Source organism: Microcebus murinus, chromosome 9 (assembly GCF_040939455.1).
Source record: "Microcebus murinus isolate Inina chromosome 9, M.murinus_Inina_mat1.0, whole genome shotgun sequence".
NCBI lineage: Eukaryota > Metazoa > Chordata > Mammalia > Primates > Cheirogaleidae > Microcebus > Microcebus murinus.
In genome coordinates, this window is record NC_134112.1 from 84,606,284 (window position 1) to 84,627,474 (window position 21,191).

Sequence of the window (21,191 nt, forward strand, 5' to 3'; positions counted from 1 at the left end):
TGCATTGATGGACAGTAGGGTTGTTTGCACCTTTTGGCTATTGTGAACAGTGCTGCTATGAACATTTGTGTAAAAGTTTTTATTTGAACACCTGTTTTCAATTCTTTGGAGTATACATTGAAGAGTGGAATTGCTGGGTCATATGGTAATTTTATGTTTAACTTTTTGAGAAACCACCAAACTATTTTCCATAGCAGCTGCTTTATATTGTATTTCCACCACTAATGTACTAGTGTTCCATTTCTCCAAATATTTGCCAATATTAATTTTCCTTTTTAGAAAAATTATAGCCATCCTAGTGGGTGTAAAGTGGTATCTCATTGTGGTTTTTATTAAATATTTGTATTTCCCTGTTGACTAATGATGTTGAACATCTTTTCATGTGACTTTTGACCATTTGTATATCTTCTTTGGGGAAATGTCTGCTCAGATCTTCTGCTCATCTAAAAAATTGGATTATTTGTCTTTTTCTTGCTGAGTTGCAAGACTTCTTTATATTTTCTGGATACTAGATTATTATCGGATATATGACTTGCAGATATCTTCTCCCATTCCATAGGTTGTATTTTCACTTGATAGATTTTTGAGCCATTTTTTGAAATAGAAAATCACTGAGAAAGAAGCCAGTGGAGATGGAAGGCAGTGAGAAAGTGGGTCTAGTTTGATGTATTATATTAGTCAGAAATATGGGTAGGGATGTCTGGAAATATTTGGCTATCCATGGTGCCTGGCACATTTTATGGGTTCAGTGTTTTGTTAGATGATGGAATCTGGGAGAGAAACTGGGAAACTGTTGATACCTTAGCTAATCAGCAGTCAGGGTTGTGTCCCACAGAAACAAAGGACACTCCTCTTTCAATGAAATTGTCCTTTATTATTGAAAATACTGTTCTTGACCAACTTCCTAAAACACTCACAAACTCAAATGAAAGATAAAGATGAAACTACGATTTCCCCACCAGACAACATAGGCTGGCCCGTGTATTGGGAATATGGACAACAACAACAAAAAATTTTTTTGAGACACAGTCTCACTCTGTTGCCGGGGTTAGAGTGCTATGGCATCAGCCTTGTTCACAGCAACCTCAAACTCCTGGGCTCAAGCTATCCTCCTGCCTCAGCCTCCCGAGTAGCTGGGACTACAGGTGCACATCACCATGCCCGGCTAACTTTTTCTCTTTTAGTAGAGACAGCGTCTCACTCTTGCTTAGGCTGGTCTTGAACTGCTGAGCTCGAGCGATTCTTCCCCCTTGGCCGATGTGTCCAGCCTGTATAACAAAATTAACTAGTGAGAGGTATAGCCTGTTGTGTTCTACTTATAAAATATCCCTCCAAATAGAACACAACATGTGCATATCTTAAACTAAGCTTATATTTTTATAAGATTTATTTAACCATTTATTTATCTAATTGAAGCTGATATAAAATTTAAATCCTGAATAAAATAAAACAGTGGCTTTTTCAAGGATGAAAGTATCATTGACTTTTTCCTTCAGTTTATAATCTAGATATCCTATACCTTGGTTTGCTCAGCCTTACCTAAAGTATAGTTTTTGTACTTTAGCTGAGCTGCCTGTAAGCAGGCAACATTGATGGGGGCAGGGAAACAGCCCCCTTTCCAGAGTTCTGCCCACGTGGCAAATACTATTAATATAAGACACTTGTTTTCAAATCTCCTGTGTCTATATTGGGTACAGATACCAGGCCTGAACATTTTTTATGAATCTCAGGGAACCTACTCTGCTGCTGAGTTAGCCTGACTCACACATTTCATTTATCCACAATAATAAGAATATCAATACCTTGGATTTATATAGAGCCATTCATCCAAAGAGGTCAAAGCATTTTAATTTAATTGGATGTTCCCGTGGCTTTAAGAGCCCATGGGTATATTTACAAATGTAATATTAAGAACAAGTCTGCCCTGGTTTAGACAACATAAAACAAGACCTGCATAATACACTATTTCTCACCTTCACTGCACAAACATATCCAATGCCTGGCCATGGAGTTCAAGGTCTTCTTTTTCAGAATATTACGGGGGTACAATTGTTTTGGTTACATAAATTGCTTTTGTACCATTTGAGTCAAAGTTACAAGTGTGCCCATCCCCTAGATGGTATATTGTATCCATTGGTGTGAATTTACCCATCCCTTTCTCCCCCCTCCCTCCTGCTTGATTTCCGATGAGTATTATTTCCATATGTGCACATAAGTGTGGATCGATTGGTTCCAATTTAATGGTGAGTACATGTGGTGTTTATTTTTCCTTTCCTGTGATACTTCCCTGGTCTCTAGTTCCATCCAGGTTAATACAAGAGGTATTAGTTTGCCATTTTTTTAATGGCTGAATAGTACTCCATGGTATACATACACCACATTTTATTAATCCACTAATGCATTGATGGGCACTTGGGTTGGTTGTTTCCACGTCTTTGCAATTGTGAATTGCGCTGCTATAAACATTGGAGTGCAGGTATCTCTTTTATAAAATGTGTTTTTTTTTTCTTTAGGTAAATACCCAGTAGTGGGATTGCTGGATCAAATGAAAAATAAAGGGTTCATGGAGAAGTGGTTTCATAAAGTGAAGAGATACATACATACTATGTATCAAGGTCTTTTCTGAGCTGATCTCTATGTATCATCTCTTCACCTTATGAAATCACTTCTCCATGAACCCTTTGTTTTAGACAAATTATCCCTTTGCACATAGGATGCATGTTTTCACTTTGCACTTTAATTTTTCTAGAAGGCCCCGCTCTTCATCTTTACCTATTTAAGTCTCTATTCTTTTTGTTGTTGTTGTTCAGCCTAATTATAACCCACCTATTCCATGAAGATTTCTATAGTCATCCTAGCCTTCACTGATTATTTCCCACTGAAATGTGTAGCATTTATGCTCTTATTCTTTGGACATTGAGTTGATACTGTGGTTTATGGTCATTTCTACTTTTCCTTTTCTTTTCTTTCCCTCTATAGCATGTCAGCACCTCCACCAAGACAAGTATACAATTAATTCCTTAGGTGTTCACAACTTTTAGTTGGTTCTAAAGAGCTTGGTGAGTTTGGTAGTATGTGTTGAAGGCTGTAAGTGGGCAGACCGACTAATCCTTCCTCCCAATTTTATTTTTCATTGTTCATAGTCTGGTGTAAGTTTGAAGTTAGTTTAGGTCACTTAGAGTAAAAGCTTTGTTAAAGGTTTGTCATATTTTGGAAGGAACTGAAACAGAGAATCAAAAACAAATGATTTATTGAATGAAGATTTAATTTGGTTGTGTTAATTTAATTATCACTTAATTTCATTTCCAGTTTGTAATAAAAATGGGCCATCATTTTTGAAACTTATCCAGTCTTGCTTTTCAAAGAAAGTACTTTTGTTTATTTTTGTTTATAAAGCAACATCTAGAAACTTTGGAAAACAGAAAAGTGTAAATAAAAAATAAAAAATTACCCATATTTTTGCTCCTCAAAACAACTTTATAATATCCACAGAAATGTATTTTAAACAAAATTAATACCATACTTTAGTAATGATAGCTGATATTTACCAAGGGTTAATGATGCATATCTCAGATAGTCTCATAATAACTCTCTAAGTGAAGTATAATTATGTCCTGCTTTACAGATAAGGAAAATGAGGCACAGAAAGGTTAAGTAATTTGCCTAAGTTAACTTAGCCAGTAAACTGAGAGCTGGGATTGAATCTAGGCCTTCCTGCTACACAACCTGCATTCTTTCTTTCTTTATTTTTATTGTGGTAAAAAACACATAACATCAAATTTGCCACTTTTAACCATTTTAAAGTGTATAATTCAGTGGCCTTTAATACATTCTCAAGTTGTGCAATCATCAACACTATCTAGTTCCAGAACATTTCATTACCCTAAAAGGAAATTTTGTATCCATTTCCACCTCCCCTGTAGTCCCTGGCCAATACTAAACTGCTTTCTATTTGTATGAATTTGCCTATTCGGGATATTTCATATAACTGGGATCTTACACTATGTCGGCATTTGTATCTGGCTTTTATTCAGCATGTTTTCAAGGTTCATCAATATTGTAGTATGTATCAGTACTTTAATTCCTTTATATTTCTGAAAAATATTATATTGTATGGATATACATTTTTGATACCACAATCATATATCAAATATTATAGCACATTCATCCATTGATGGACATTTGGGTTGTTTCCACCTTATGGTTATTATGAACAGAACAGTGCTGCTATGAGTGTTCATGTATAAGTTATTTTGTGAACACTTGTTTTCAACTCTCTTGGGTATATACCTATGAGTGAAATTACTGGGTCATCTGGTAATTTTGTGTTTAACTTTTGAGGAATCATCAAACTGTTTTCCACAATGGCTGAACCATTTCACATTCGTACAAGGGTTCCAATTTCTCCACATACTCGCCAACATTTATTTTCCATGTTAAAAAATTATAGCCTACCTAATGGGTGTGAAGTGGTATCTCATCATGGTTTTGATTTGCATTTCATTATAATGACTCATGACTAACGATGTCTAACATCTTTTCATGTGTTTATTGGCCACTTGTGTATCTCCTTTGGAGCAATGTCTATTTAAGTTCATTGCTCCGTTTAAATTTTTTTTATTTGTATTTTGTTTTTGTGTGTTAAGAATTGTTTACATATTTTGGACATAAGACCCTTATCAGATACTGAATATGATTTGCTTATATTGTCTCCCATCCTGTGAATTGTCTTTTTACTTTCTTGATAGTGTACTTTTATCCATAAGAGTATTGAGTTTTGATAAAGTCCAATTTATCTATTTTTTCTTTTGCTGCTCATGCTTTTGGTGTCACAGCTAAGAATCTATTGCCAAATCTAAGGTCATGAAGATTTATCTTTATATTTTCTTCTAAGAGTTTTTTCTCTTATATTTAGGTCTTTCATCCATTTGAGTTAATTTTTGCATTTGGTATGAGGTAGAGGTCCAACTTCAGTTTTTTGCATATGGCTATCTAGTATCCCTAGAACTGTCTTTTGAAGAGACTATTTTGTCCCTATTGAATGGTACTGGCACCCTTGTTGAAAATCAAGATTTATGGGTTTTATTTATGGATTCTCAATTCTGTTATATTTATCTATGTGTTTATCTTTATGCAAGTAACACTATTTTGATTACTGTAGATTTTATTAAGCTTGAGTCCTCCACATTTGTTCCTTTTCAAGGTTACTTTGGGTATTTGGGGCTCTTTTCATTTGCATATGAATTTTAGGACCAGCTTTTCTATTTCTGCAAAAAAATCCAGTGAATTTTGACAGGTTGCATTGAATTTGTAAACAGCTTTGGAGAATTTTGTCATCTTAACAATGTAAGTCTTCTAGTCCATGAACACAGGATGTCTTTCCATTTATTTAGGTCCTCTTTATTTCACCAATATTTTGTAATTTTCATCATAGAAGTCTTTCACCTCCTTGACTAAATTTATTCCTAGGTATTTTATTCTTTTTGCTGCTAATGTAAACGGAGTGTTGCATAAATTTCCTTTTTGGATTGTTAATTGCTAATGTATAGAAAAACCACTGATTTTTTGTTATTAATTTTATATCCTACAACTTTGCTGAAATTATTTTATTAGCTTTAATAGTTTTTTTTGTGTATAGGATATTTTATATATAAGATCATTTCACCTACAAATAGATATTATTTTACTTCTTCCTTTCCAATTTGAATGTCTTAATTCATTTTCCTGCCTAATTGCTCTGGCTATAACTTCTAGTACTTTGTTGAATAGCAGTGGTGAAAATGGACATCCTTGTCTTGTTTCCAATTTCAGTGGGGAAGCTTTCAGATTTTCATCACTGAATATAATATTCACTGTGGGTTTTTATAAGTTCCCTTTATGATATTTAAGAAGTTCCATTCTATTCCTAATTTTCTGAGTGTTTTTTTTTTTTTTATCATAACAGGGTGTTGGATTTTGACAAAAGTTTTTTCTGCATCAATTGAGATAATCATATTTTTTCCCCTATAGCCTGTATTAATAACCAGTAGGCCCTACTACCTCTCTCTCTATGCATTTAATTTTATAGCCTCCTTTTTTCACTTATACCATAAAAATCTGCTTTTCATAAGAGCTATTAAAATTATGATTTCCAGAGGGCTACGTGTTATTTCCTCCTATGAATGTTCCATAATTTACTTAATACCTCTATTATATTTCAAAAGTTTCAATACTTTATCCACATCTCTATTTTCTTAGGAACAAAGTCCCTAGAACTGGAAATATTGGGCTGCAGGCTATGAACATTTTTTTTTTTTTTTTTTTTTTTTTTTTTGAGACAGAGTTTCGCTTTGTTTGTCCAGGCTAGAGTGAGTGCCGTGGCGTCAGCCTAGCTCACAGCAACCTCAAACTCCTGGGCTCAAGCGATCCTCCTGCCTCAGCCTCCCGAGTAGCTGGGACTACAGGCATGTGCCACCATGCCCGGCTAATTTTTTTTTTTTTTATATATATATCAGTTGGCCAATTAATTTCTTTCTATTTATAGTAGAGACGGGGTCTCACTCTTGCTCAGGCTGGTTTTGAACTCCTGACCTTGAGCAATCCGCCCGCCTCGGCCTCCCAAGAGCTAGGATTACAGGCGTGAGCCACAGCGCCCGGCCTGAACATTTTTAAGTTATCATATATACATGATTTCTGACTAATTTTTAAAAATCAGTGTGAACTTCTACCAGCCTGAGATCCATTTAATAAAAGTAGCTGATGTGTTCTGAGCTTGCTGCTCCACAACCCCAGGACCTCTGAGTTAGTTTGCTTTCTAGTCCCCTCTGAAGTTCTTTCATCTTTATTGATACTAAACAGATCACCTGCCTCCCTACTTTTCAATACTTATTATTCTTCTTGTTCCTCAGTCTACTCACTTTCCACACATACACTAATCTTGGTTTTTTGTTCATTTGGTCTTCTGAATTAATGACTAAGCCAATAGAATCAAATGCAGGAAATATTAAAAACCTACCAGTTAAATTATTATTAATAATAAAGCACAAATATACATTATTACTATCTGTATTTATTTAGGTTGGAAAGAAAAGGACATCTGTAATCTAAAAATCGGCTTTGTTTTTAGGTTATAGTGTCTTTTCTTTATCAATATTCATTTATGTGTTCCTGTGTGTACATTTTTAGGATATCTGGAAATACAGGAACATTGCAAAAAATTGAACTCACACATAAAATGAATGTAGAAACATTTAGTTTTAGAGAATACCAAAGAAAAGTATTTAAATGTATATTTATTTTCTCATTTGATTTGATTTTTTAGAAAATCCCTTGTGTTTAAAGGAACTTTCAAATAGGCATCAACTACATAACCCCCTCCTTCATTTAAATACTCTTACAAACACATTTATCATCAGATAAATTTGATTAAAGGCCTGATAAAATTCTAAAAGCAAACAAACCGAAAAAATCCCAAAGGGAGAATAAATATAGATGAAGACACTTATTAGATAAATGAAGACACTGATTAGGACACTTAACGAGTCGCCGCTGGTTTAGCTCGCCCAGGAGCTGCAGAAGCAAAACTACGATTCCCAGAGTACTTAGAGCGAACACGTAAATCACAGTATCCGAACCGGTGGCTTTAGTCCCGCCTCATCATTCCAGTGATTGGATGGTCCACTTCCGCGCCTCTGGACTTCTCTCCACCCATTGGTGCAAACCCCATCGGGGTCAAATATAGAGTTTACGTTCGCTTTGCTGCTTTCGAACCTACCGCCTCTCCCTGCGTACCAAGATGGCGGCAGAAGCAGCCGGTGGGAAATACAGAAGCACAGTCAGCAAAAGCAAAGACCCCTCGGGGCTGCTCATCTCTGTGATCAGGTGAGGGAGGCAGGAGGCAGGGTCAGGGGTCAGGGGGCAGCGGCTTGACTACCGCTTTGGAAAGGAGAAGGGTTAGCTGGGTTCCGCCCTGCCGACCCTCTCCTTCGCTCCCTGCCTCCCCCAGCCCCTCTCCCGGGTCCCAGCCCATCCCAGGGTCTCAGCAGTTCCCCCTTTTTCTCTGGGGTTGGACCTAGAGGGAGGAGCCACGCCTCGCAGTCATTTTTTTCGGGGCAGAGCCCTCTATTAGGGTCCCCGGGCCCTAGAAGCACGCTGATTGGGTTTGATAGAGAAAGCCAGGTGAAGGTGTGTTCATTGGTTCACAAAATGTTTGTTTATTGCTTGCCTGTAGCATCGCTTACTGTGCAAAGCGGTCTTGTTTCCTGGACTTCTGGGTTTAAGGCCCTGAAGTCCGGAGAATACTGTCACGAGTTGCAGATTGTGTTTTCACACGCTGGACACTTTAAACCACCTGTGAATGGCCACAGCCTCAAATACAAGAATCAGCAGTGAGCTGGTAGAAGGACTCGTGGGTTTGAAGGCACACATCTGTTTTCGTTTTTTTCTGCCTTTTCCTGTCTTCCTATTCTGTATCCATTAAAAACAAAACAAAACAATTTTCAAGTTATCCTCCATGAACTTTATTTCTCCATGATATTAGGGTGGGAAAGGGAGTGATGGACTTTTTAGGACCTTTTAATTTTTTTAAGAAATAAATTGAGGATGGGGGATCCGATCAAGTACCATTAAGGATGATACAGGGAATGATCAAAAACAACCTGAATAAAATGTGTTATGACACGTTGTTACGTTGTTCGCATTTGAATTTCAACTCAGGTGTTTTTCATAAAACAAACGGCTCTACCATCCCTTCTGCACTGCCTCCGCATTTCCGTTTTCCCTACCTGCGCTAAACTTTTGTTTGAGTTCTTAGGTCCTAGAATGTCCTGATTTTTTAAAACCCAGGGCTCACCTTATCTGGTAGATACTACGCAAGTGAATGAAAAATATAGCAAACCTTTAAAATGGCTTAACACTCACTAACCAATAAAGACCCATATTGTGGGTATTATTTAGGGGACTCTACTTTAAGATTATGGCCTGTTAAATCATTATTATCAATTTTCTTTTAGGATTAAGAGAATAATTCTTCTTTTTATGGAATTGCTTAATATACTTGGTAGGCCATACAGAGGAAATGCTGTTCTTTTGTGAAACTATAGGCCCACATTCTTGACATGACTATGTACAGGTAGTGTAGATGAATCTCATAATACTAAAACTCCAACTAGAACACTTACGGTTTCCCATCTGAATCCTCTGTGGAATAATAATACCTGTATGTGAATTTATTTGGATCCTTTTTTGAACTTGTTTATTTTTTCTGCTTTATAGTCAACATTCATTTAAACAGTGGGTATCAAGTGCCAGTTTATAGCATGGTGTCTGGCACTTATTATATACTTAATAAATATTTGTTGAATGAATGAATGCCCTGAATTTTGCAAAGATGAACGGGACTTGATGTTACCCTTGAGGAGAGTATAGTTTATCTGGGGATTAAAAATGATGATGTGAGACTGGAAGAGAGAGATGAAATGGTAGGGAATTCCAGGAGAACAACTGGTTACTTCCAGTGGGATTAGAGGAGGTAGCAGCAGTATGCAAACGTACCATCTCATCTGTGTACTTTTGATTCTGTAGGCATTTCCCATTTCATTTATACTATTTATGTTTTCTTCAGTGCTGGTTAAATTTATTCTAAATGTCATATATTTGAGAAGAGCATGAAAATCAACCTAAAGCTTTTTTACTGATGCTGATTCGGAAACATACATTGCCTTTGGTTGACCATCCCTTTGTGATCTTCAGGGGGAATCCCTTACTGCTGGGCGGTGTGCAATATGATTTTGTGGTTATCCATCCATCTCCTGTGCCATTTTGCATTACCTCTAGCACCATGATTTAGGCCTAGGTATTTTTACTTTGTTGTGCATTACTGCTTTTCATGTTTCTTCCTTATCCTTGATCACCTTAGACCACTGAGTAACACTTTTATTATATTTGTTAAAAGCATGGTATAAGTGAGTGTGCAGGCCTAGCATCCTCGGCAAATTTATTAAAGGTTTGGATTCATGGTTATTTACAAACTTAAGACTGGATGATGTTGCTATAGTGTTGGTGTTTGCATTTCAGCATTTCTCTGAGTCACGGGAATATTTTGGAGTTAGAGTGAGGATGTTACTAACTCTATCTCTTTGTTGTTTCTTTCCTGATATGCTTTTCAACATACTCAGTGGTTGAAATTTTACAAACAGTGGCAGTGAATGAGAGGAGAATGGTAGTATTACTTTGGTGTTTGGGAATGGAGAAGAGCCGAGGGTGCTGCAGGGAAGAATAGAATGGGGAATGTATATTTCATTTAAGTAAATTGTGCTGTTACTCCGAAGTTGCTGCTTTGTATCTCTGTTCAATCTGTTTTCTTTTCAGTTATCCTTCTTGCAACATTGTATTTATTATTGTTAATTCCTCATACAAAACTTTGATTACCTTCTCTTTAACCATTTTGCAAATTATTTCTCAAAGATTATATCTTTCCTGGTTGTTTTGGCAATAAGCCTCAAAAAGAAAACCCATTTTAGGTTCCTGTTTATAAAATCTGAGCATTCTTGAGATGTACTTGGTATGTGCCAGTTCTTTCACGTTTCCATAGACCTATCATTTTGTCATTTTGTCAAAATAAATTACTTACTAGTGATAGAGTGCTCTTTTGAAAAGTTTGATCGGTTTAGCTTTATCTTTTTATATCTCAGAGCAGTTGTTTTTTGAATAGTGAATGTTAAAAATTCTCCTTTAATTCTCTCACTCAGATATGTAAAATTGTCATTTCTACACTAAATTATGTATTATCATAATACTTTGTATTATTTTAATGCTACTCCTAATAGTTGGAACAGCCTTTATTGTTAGTCATCTTTTAATACTGGATTAAAAAATTACAGATGAATAAAGGTTTGACTTAAGGACAAAGTAGGTGTAGACGTGGGAAATATCCAAATCTCATATTGTTTTCAGCCATTGTACTAAATACCTAAATAATGACTACATTTTGCTTGTAAGATAGCCTATCACTTTAAAGTATTTAAAAGCCAAAATAATTTAAAAATGAAATACAATGTAATTGTGATACACGTATGATATTTGGTAGATATTTTTTAAGCACCTTGAGACTTATAAATAAAATTTCTTAATCATTTAAAAAATATTGAATAAAAATATTTCAGGACAGTCAGATATTTCAAAGAGTAGTCTTCTGGGGTTTTACAGAAAAGGTCCTCAGGCCTGTGAGGTAGGGCTTTGATGAGAGAACAGATGGTACTTGGGAGTTAAACTGTTGGAGGTTGCCGCTGACAGCAGCTTTTGGTTTTAAGTCTTGGCACTGGCCCTTTAAAACAGAAACTAATTGGATGGACAGATTCCTGATTACCTGCTGATGTACGGTGGACAGTTGTACACACACACAGAACATTTTCCTACTTTTGTATTGATTTTCCCCCCTAACCTTTTGTTTTGTGTGAAGTTGGAGGAGGTAGCCTCTCTACTTAGGAAATAAGCAAGATGGCATTTTGGAGATGCTATTTTATTTTTCCGTGAGTTCCTGTCAGATTTTTAATTGGGAAATGTGTCTACCTCTTACTGCTAGGTGATTTGCTTTCCAATTAAGTGTTGTCTCTCTTTTCTTTATAAGTTGGCTTGTAATAGCCTGTTTAATTGGGAAGACAAACTTTGGTTGCGACTTAAGGAGACCTTATTGAAACCTTGGAGCAGAGTTTTTGAAGACAGGCTCTGGTTACAGATGTCAAGGTTTGAAGGCAGTGGAAGGCTCACTTTTTCATCAACTTTTATGTCTTCACAGAAGTTGGAATTTCAAATACTTAAAAAAAATCCTTTCTTCTAGATACCTGTTAAATTTCCTTCCTCCTCAGAGAGTATTTTGGTCATCCCTTTATTTAATTCAAAGTAAACTTTGTTGAAGGGGTCCAGGCTTTGATCAGGGCTTTGAACAAACAGCTTTGAGCTTCATGACACAGTTTGTGGCAGGAAAGGAAGTGGTCACTGTGTTCCGAGCCAAGTCCTGGAAGATGTATTAGGTGTTACTGTTGTTTCCAGCACCGTCTCCTGTCTTCATTGAGCCCATCTCAATGGTTTTTAGATTGCTAGCTCTCTTTGTGCATTGGGGAGTCTTGGCCTTAGCAATGCAATGTTGTTTGAAAGTAGCTGCTACAATACCTGGAGACTAAATACTTTATTAATTTTCAGGAAGTCCTGGGACATCTGACAGTATATGTGGGTGTAAAGGGCAAAAAATTCCCATTTTCTAGCTAAATGTGCAGAATTAATATCTTAGGGACCCGTGTTTTAGTTTGACATCATGTGTAATTTTTTTTTTTTTTTTTTCGAGACAGGATCTTGCTATGTCATCCAGACTGGAAATGCAGTGGTATGATCATAGCTTACTGTAACCTTGAACTCCTGGGCTCAAACGATCCTCCTACCTCAGACTCCCAAGTAGCTGGGACTATAGGCACGAGCCACCATGCCCAGCTAAATTAAAAAATTTTTTTTTTGTAGAGATGGGGGTCTCGTTATGTTGCCCAGGCTAGTCTTGAACTGTTGGCCTCAGGTGATCATTCTGCTTGGCCTCCCAAAATGCTAGGATTACAAGTGTGAGCCATCACTGCTGGGTCATTTGTAATTGTAATATTGGAATTTCATGAAGGCTTTGAGGCATATAGTTTTAATGGTGAGTGTTATGGTCAGTTTTTTCCCAAGTCATTACTTTGAGGTGGAAGGTACAGTATGTGATTTGGTGTAGTTAAGTAGAAACTTACTGTATTACCCATGCAACCTTGGACTAGTTACTTAAAACCATTGTGTCTTAGTTTTTTGTTTGTAAAATGGGATAATAGTACAATATGCTTTGGGTTTTTTTAAACATTAAATGAGATAGGAGTATATGAAAGCCCCTAGCACAATTTGGCACAGAAAAGGTACTCACATGTTCATTTCCTCCTTTCCAGAATCTGTAGCTTCTTTGTTTGGTTAGAAACTTGATTTAAGTAAATTTGCCAGATAGCAAAAACAAAAAAAACAAACAAAAAAAACCTGATAGGGAAGGAATATCTTAGGATACTGGAAGTGTTCTGTATCTTCATTTAGATAGTGGTTACACAACTAAAAATTCATCAAGGTACATACTTAAGCTTTTACACTTTACTACATATATATGTGTATGTCAAAAAGGAGGACAAATAAAGTTACTACATAGAGTAAAATCCCAAATTTTATAAAAAAATGTTTTCTATCTATCCCAGCCAGTATTTCATATACACACATACAGAAAGAGGGGGAGAGGGGGAGAGGTAGGTCTGGATTTAAGTTCATGTAATACTGACAATGGTAATTTAACAGAAGAAAATTTGGAATGAAATTTTTTTCACTTTCATCTTCACATTGTTCTGCATTTTCATTGTTCGACTTATTTATCATGAATGCACTATTTTTATAACAATAGAATGATTTTCTAAAAACTGGAAGCAAAGGTATTAACAGTGGTTAATTCTGGGTGAAAAGAATATGGGTACTTTTGGTTTTTTTTCTTTTGGTAATTATCTGTATATTTTTAACTCTTCCACTTAAAAATTACTTATATGAAGACTACATAGCAATATAAAGAAATTTTTCTGAACATCAGAAATACTGATGTTCATTTTTTTATTCTTTTTTTCTGTTGGTGTTTTGTTTTATATAGTTTCTGTTGCTATGCTAGTTCACTAGTCTTTTCTGCTATTCCTAATCTGTTGTTAACCTCATGTAATGTAATTTTTATCTTAGATTGCAGTTTTCATCTCAGGAAGTTTGAGTTGTTTCTTTTTTTATATCTTTCATGTTTTCTGCTTATATGTTTAATCTTTCCTATAGCTTCCTAACATGCAGAAAACAGATACTTTAACTGTTTCCATGTCTTTGTCTACTAATTTTATCATCTGTATCATTTCTGAGTTAGTGTCCATTGATACATTTCTTCCACTCTTCCTTTACATGCCTTATACTTTTTGATTGGATGTTAGACATTGTCAGTTTTACCTTGTTGGGTACGGTTTGGGATATTTTTGCATTCCTATAAATATTTTTGAGCTTTGTTCTGAGATGTAGTTAAGTTACTTGGAAATGGTTTGGTCCTTTTGGGTCTTTTAGTTTTGCTAGTTAGGAGCAGAGCAACATTTATTTTAGGGCTATTTTTGTCTCACTGGCAAAATTATTTTGCATATTCCACCCAATGTCCTGTCAATTATGATATTTTTTCATTCTGGCTGGGCGATAGGCACTCTCTCCAGCCCAGTGTGAGTTCAGACTATTGTTTTCCCCAATCCTTTCAGGTTCTTCTTTTTCCTGGTCTTGGGCTCAGCTGAAGACTAAGTGTAGAGGAAGATCCTCCACAGATCTCTAGACTTCTGTGTGTAGCTTTCTTCTCCCCTTCATTACTGCATCGCACATTCTAACTGCCTTAAGGTCCAGTCTTTGAAACCTGTTCTCTTTGTTTGTTAGTTGCTTTGTTCGTCCCTGTTATTCCATCTAGGCCTGAAGTAGAAGTCCATCAAAACTTCATGTTAGTTTTCATTGATACCATTTCAGGCTACTGATGCCCAGAGTGGAAGAATATATTCAAATGTGCTATTTAAAGTTATGGCATGAAGGTGAACTAGATATCTTGACACTGATGGTTCTTCTCATTTTGTAAAATGTCAAATACACATCCTACAATACGTCTTGAGAAACTTTTCCTTTAGAACTCATAGAAATGCCTTAAAACTTACACGTTTATATGTATCTTTATTTTTAAAAACATAATTCTGTTTTGTTTATTTAATGCCTGTAGTAGTATTGTAAATTGTTGGCCTGAGGTCTACTGTGGCTGGTAATGAGTCTTCTTTGGGCAGCACAGTTAGTCTTAGTTTTGTTTTTTTTTGTTTTGTTTGCATTTGGATGTTTGCAATGGTGAGCTCTGCTCCCTATTGTCTTTATACTCTGATGCTGCTTACATTTTTGTTAACTGTTTTCTTTTGCTCTATTTCCTTTCTATTTGTTAACTGCTTTCAAGCCATGAAATGGATTATGACCTTGGTCCTTATTGTAGCCAGTTTTTTATGTGCTGGGGATTTAGCTTTGAAAAACATGGGAACCAACAATTTATAATAGTAGGAAGTAATAAAGGAAAATTCTTGTGTTACATTTGACACTGTTGGTAAGAAAATTAAATATCTGAAGGTTATTATGAAAACCTTTTCTGACTTAAATTTATTCTTTTAAAAGTATTTATAAAGACCTTGTCAGAAATAAAATAGAACATAATTCAGAAGGTATTTTTCCATTTAAAACTTGGTGCCTATCATTGTGTTGAATATTATGGGAGACATTATGTTATACTAAAAAGATCACTGGAGAGCTTGTTAGAAATTTGGCATTTCAGGTACCACCTGACTTATGCAACCTGAATCTGCCTTTTAATAAGTTTCCCAGGTGATTCAAAAGCATGAGAAAGTTTGGGTAGCCCTTAGAGCATAATTTAGTTGGGGAAGTAAAAGAAATCCCAGACTTGAAATGATCTCAACCCAGAAACGATAAATGCTTGTGGTGAAGGATATCCTAAATACCCTGCCTTGATCATTACACATTCTATGGTATGTAACAAAATATCACATGCACCTCATATATATGTATAAATATGTATCAATAAAAGTATATAAGAAACCAATTGTAATTGTTAATTTTTTTTAACTGAGATAATGGTATTATGGCTTTTTTTTTTTTTTTTGAGACAGTCTCACTGGGTTGCCTGGGCTAGAGAGTGCAGTGACATCATAGCTCAGTGCAACCTCCAACTCCTGGCTAAACCAATCTATCTGGCTCAGGCTCCTGAGTAACTGGGACTACGGGTGCATACCACCATGCCCGGCTAATTTTTCTATTTTTCATAGAGATGGGGTCTCACTCGCTCTTGCACAGGCTTGTCCTGAACTCCTGGCCTCAAGTGATCCTCCCTCCTCAGCTTCCCAGAGCACTAGGATTACAGATGTGCACCACCGTGCCCGGCCTGGCTTTGTTTTTTAAGAAAGCATCGTTCTTAAGAGATATATTAATATATACTGAGATATACATATCTCAGTATATATTAATATATATAAACATATATATATCTCATATATATATAAATATCAACAAAAATGATATGTCTGAGATTTGCTTCAAAATAATCAGGAGGGTTAGTAGGGGTATAGATGAAGCATGGTTGGAATGTGTTTTTTTTTGTAAATTTTATTTATTTCAGCATATTACGGGGGTACAAATGTTTAGGTTACATATAGTGCCTTTGCCCCACCTGAGTCAGAGCTTCAAGCGTGTCTATCCCCCCAACGGTGCGCACCGCACCCATTAGGTGTGAATATATCCATTCTCTCCTTCCGTCTCCTACCTGCCGGACACCCGATGAATGTTACTATTATATATGCATTTAAGTGTTGATCGGTTAATACCAATTTGATGGTGAGTACGTGTGGTGCTTGTTTTTCCATTCTTGTCATACTTAGTAGAATGGGCTCCAGCTCTATCCAGGATAATATAAAATGTTCTAGATCACCATTGTTTTTTGTGGCTGAATAGTACTCCATGGTATATATATACCACATTTTTATTAATCCACTCATGTATTGATGGGTACTTGGGTTGTTTCCACTTCCTGGCAATTGTGAATTGTGCTGCTATAAACATTCTAGTGCAGATGTCTTTTTTATAGGATGACTTTTGTTCCTTTTGCTAGATGCCTAGTAATGGGATTGCTGGATCAAATGGTGATTCTACTTTTAGCTCTTTGAGGTATCTCCATATTACTTTCCATAGAGGTTGTACTAGTTTGCAGTCCCACCAGCAACATAGGAGTGCTCATATCATTGAGTTTTCTTACAATCCACGTTCAAAATTATTCTTCTGTCATATTAGTATTCTGAATCTGGCTCTGGTCTGCTGGGTGGAAGGTGCCCTGTGGGAGCCTGGTGCCCTGTGTCCGCAAGATGCTCACTGCTCTCTGGTGGTGGCTGTCTCTGTGCTGGTGTTAGCAGGTCTCTCCAGCAGCTCAGGAGCCCACCAGCAGTCCGAGATGCAAGGGAGGGGAGATCTAAGCGCTCCACCTACCCTTGTCACTGGTCTCCACGTCTGGGGGCTTAGACCCTACCGCTGCCTTTCTCCTTTCAGTTCTGCTCCACAGCATCTTCCCCTGAAGTCTCATGTAGATTCAGCACCCTTTCTCCTGACCCGCATCCAATGTGTGTTTGTTGTCTGCCTGTTTATTTATTTATTTTTTTCACTTTCATCTAAAATCTATCTTTCTTGCAGAGACACTCTGGCGGTTTCTCATCTGCCATCTTGCCCCCCTACCTCCCAGCATGTGTTGATAATTGTTAAAGTCGGATTTATTTGTCAAGTCTCTTAATGTTTGTGCATGTTTGAAAATTTCCATAAAAATGTATGTGTTGTGTATACTCATATATATATGAATATGCTGGGAGGAGGGAAGAGGAGCGGGGGGGGCAGTTCTGTAGATTAATTAATTACAGAAATGCTACGTAATATATTCTTTATGTTCTCTACCCCCCCCCACACCTCACACATGAACACAGTAAATTCTCTCTGATGTCTGCAGTTAAGAAACCTGCTTTAATATGTGTAACCCAGAATTTCCAAAATGTGTATAACCACATAACGCCTATTAATATCTTATAAAACATTGTTTCTGAGGAGCTCATCCGAAAATAAGATCACTGTGGACAATGCTTTAAGGAGGATGTGGGGCTTAAAATGGAAGTGGGAAAAGAGGTAGAGCTTGGTGCAGTAAGGGCAGGAGAGAGATTTTAAATTGACTTTGTCAACTTTGGACTCAGTTTTATGCCTTAGTGGGGTAATTTTACTTAATTTCAGATAATGGGCTTTGTTGGCTAAAAGATTTATAGCTTTTGGTCCCCAGAAGTGTTCTGTATAACTAAGTTAATTGAAATATTGAAAAACTATGTTGAATGTAGTAATTGATCCTAACTGATGTCTGAAGCAAGACACTAGTGAATTTTTAATTGACTTTAAAGTAGAAATTGTTGACTGTCACTTGATATTAAAGGAATCTCTTTGTACTGTTAAGGGATGTTGTTTATATGCATCAGAAAACTTTTTCAGAGGGACTTGTTGTTGTGAATTGCTATCAATTGGGATGGGATTATCTTGCATTTTGTGGGCTCTAATAAGACATAATTAAGAAACAAGCAATCACAATGTATAATTGAATATAATAAAATCCGATTTAAAACTGTAATGTAGATTTGGTTATGCTTTGAGCGAAGCGGTATCTTAGTGATTATATAGTGATACACATCTCGCACAGTTCTTTAATGTGTGATTTTTTTTGACACAAACTCAGAATTAGGATGAGGGTCTCTTATTTTTATAATTCGCTGGAAGCGTTTATAGATTATTCATTATATACAAAGTGTTCTGCTTAGTATAATAGGCTTGGAAGACTGACTTCTTAACTTGTTTAGTATTTGTATTAGCAATCTCTTTTCCTCCTCTTGAGTTTGTGCTTTCACTCTACCCACACTTAGAACTGTCTTCGGCTCCCCTGCTGACATAATAGGTATATGTTGCTGTGAAGCATTTCTTAGATTGGCTGTTTTGTATTTCAAAGGCAAAGAAAACCTGATTCTCACACTTTGAAATAAGGGCTAAATAGATCTAATAATGTAACCTAATGTCTTCTGGTTAAAAGCAGTTTCGGAAAAAATACAGGATTCCTGTTTTGAAGAATCACATCAGCTCTAGACTCTTTTTTCATGTGTTGGGATCAATAACAAAAAGGAATATTATGTCCTGAAAAGATCAATAAGCTAATACTTAATTTTTTTTCCTTTTTGGAGTGAGGTTCTGAAACTAGTTAACCCTTCAGCGTTTGTTGAGAATTTAACCATGCTTAGCTGCCTTATGATTGTGTGTTAGAACATTTTGTAAATAAATACGACTCCCTGTTTAGTACTTTTTCCATTATGCAATTTAAAAAATTTCATTGGAATTATCTTAATAAGAGAAAAGGTAGTGCTGATTGGGAGGTTAAAGTGCTTGATGAATAAAAAAGGCAAGGATCCTGTGACATCCAGTTTGTCTATTTAGAGGTCCATTTTGAGTACTTTTCAGAATTGGTAAGGAGATTTGATTCTTATTGTAGATTGTGCTTTAGAGAGCTGCGCTTCTCCATACGTCATTTTTGGATATGTGAAGCCTTACTTGTAATTAGTTTTTCTGAGTTGCTTGAAGGGATTTTCATTAATTGTTTTGTTAATCTTTATTATTCCTGGAGGAGAGGTCACTGGATGCCAACAAGTAATGCCCTTAGTAGACAATTAAGCCTATTAACTGTTTTCGGAAAGCGTGACTTAATGCTAATTATTCTGCGGGTGTAACCAAAATTCAGGTGTGTTATGTTAAATATTTTTCTAGCAGGTTAATTAGTTTAGTTATCTAGGGCTGTGCTAGGCAGCTAATTCTTCCTGTGGATTTTCCAAGACTTTGTGTTGCTTAGAACTCAGGAGGGTGACTGATAAATATCTGCTTTGAGAATTTGACCAACCAAAATAACAGTGCCTATGTTTTATAGGGTGGTATATTAGTCTGCTCAGGCTACCATAACAAAATGCCAAAGACTGGGTGGCTTAAGTGGTCCCCCAACCTTTTTGGCACCAGAGACTGGTTTCATGGAAGATAATTTTTTTCACGGATGGGTGGGTGGAACTCAGGTGGTGACACCAGCTATGGGGAGCAGCTGTAAATACAGATGAAACTTGCTTGCTAGCCCGATGCTCACTTCCTGCTGTGTGCACCCCTTTCCCTAAGTTTCATGGTTCATGGAAGACGATTTTTCAAAGGTGGCGGGTGGCGGAGCTCTGGGACCAGGTCCCTAACAGGCTGCAGACCACCAGGGGTGGGGACTGCACGCTCAAACAATAGAAATATATTTTTTCACAGTTTTGGAGGCTGAAAGTCCAAGAGCAAGATACCATCAGGGTTGGTTTCTGGTGAGGCCTCCCTTCCTGGCATATAGATGGCCACCTTCTTGCTATGTCCCCACATGGCCTTTTCTCTGTGAGTACCTTAAGAGCTCTCTCTTGTTTTCGTAAAGGAGATCAGTCCTATCAGATTTAGGCCCCACCCTCATGACCTCTTTTAACATTTATTACCTATTTTATAGGCCCTGTCTCCAAATACAGCAATATTGAGAGTTAGAACTTCAGCATATGAACTTGTGGGGGACATGGTTCACTTCATAACAGGAGGAACCCCGGGGACTCTTATAACTTTGTTAAAATACCCTAAAGTGCTTCAAGAGTGATAGTCTGTCGTCAGCTACAGGTAATTTTGAGGCTCAGGCAAGAGCCCCAGCCCCAGTCAAGGTCTTAATTTTTACAATTGGATGTCAGTCTTATTACATGCTTTTCTGGCTCGTACTGTTTAACAGTCCTCAATAATCCTCTACTACCAAATATTTATATTGTATACTCTATGCAAGGAATTGCTGGCTGGTCAGCTTAAACTGTAAGAAGGTTTGCTGAGAGGAGGAAATTAATAAAAGAGAATTTGATCCATTTAGTCCACAAGTTCCCTTAAATTCTATCCTTAACTTAAAATAAATCATTGGAAAACTTCATACCTGGACTGTATTCAGTGTTTCAAAGCCTCTAGGTCTGAGTTGAGTTTTAATGTTGTGTTCTTGAAGGAGCTTGTAAGAAATGGCCGTGTAAAATTCATTACCTTGTTTTCAGAAGGTCGTTGGTGACATCATTCACTATTATTATATAATGTCTTCCCTGTAGTGTTAAGTGAATAATTTCTTCTAGCATTTAGGGCTGAAGTTTGCTCCGTCAGAGGAAATGGATTCTGTCTTTTTGAGAATGAGAATTACTTATTTCTGTGTCTCTCTTTTCTTCCTTGGCTGTCAGGAAGGTTAGATTTAGATGGGGAGCTCACTTCATATAAACTATGCTTGCCCATACGACCTGCATACTTGTGTTTTACATCTATACAGTGGTGTATTGTCCTGCCTCTCTTCGGTCCCACTTTCTCACTTGTATTTTACTTTTAATTTGCATTCTTATACAAACCACTCCAGATCCTTTCTGGGAAGAGGTGGGATACCACTAAGATGAAACTTGAATGTGAATATTGTCATTCAGTTTTGCCAT

The 21,191-nt window shown here is 36.6% G+C and overlaps 1 protein-coding gene across 1 annotated transcript in view; it reads left to right on the top strand.

Moving 5' to 3' along the window:
- The first annotated feature begins 7,733 nt into the window (after positions 1 to 7,733).
- Positions 7,734 to 21,191, top strand: part of EXOC4 (exocyst complex component 4) — a 737,569-nt gene continuing 724,111 nt past the window's right edge. The window contains exon 1 of the mRNA XM_012739746.3: positions 7,734 to 7,860. Coding sequence (XP_012595200.1) covers positions 7,775 to 7,860 — 86 coding nt within the window. The 5' untranslated portion in view covers positions 7,734 to 7,774. The remainder of the gene's footprint in view (positions 7,861 to 21,191) is intronic.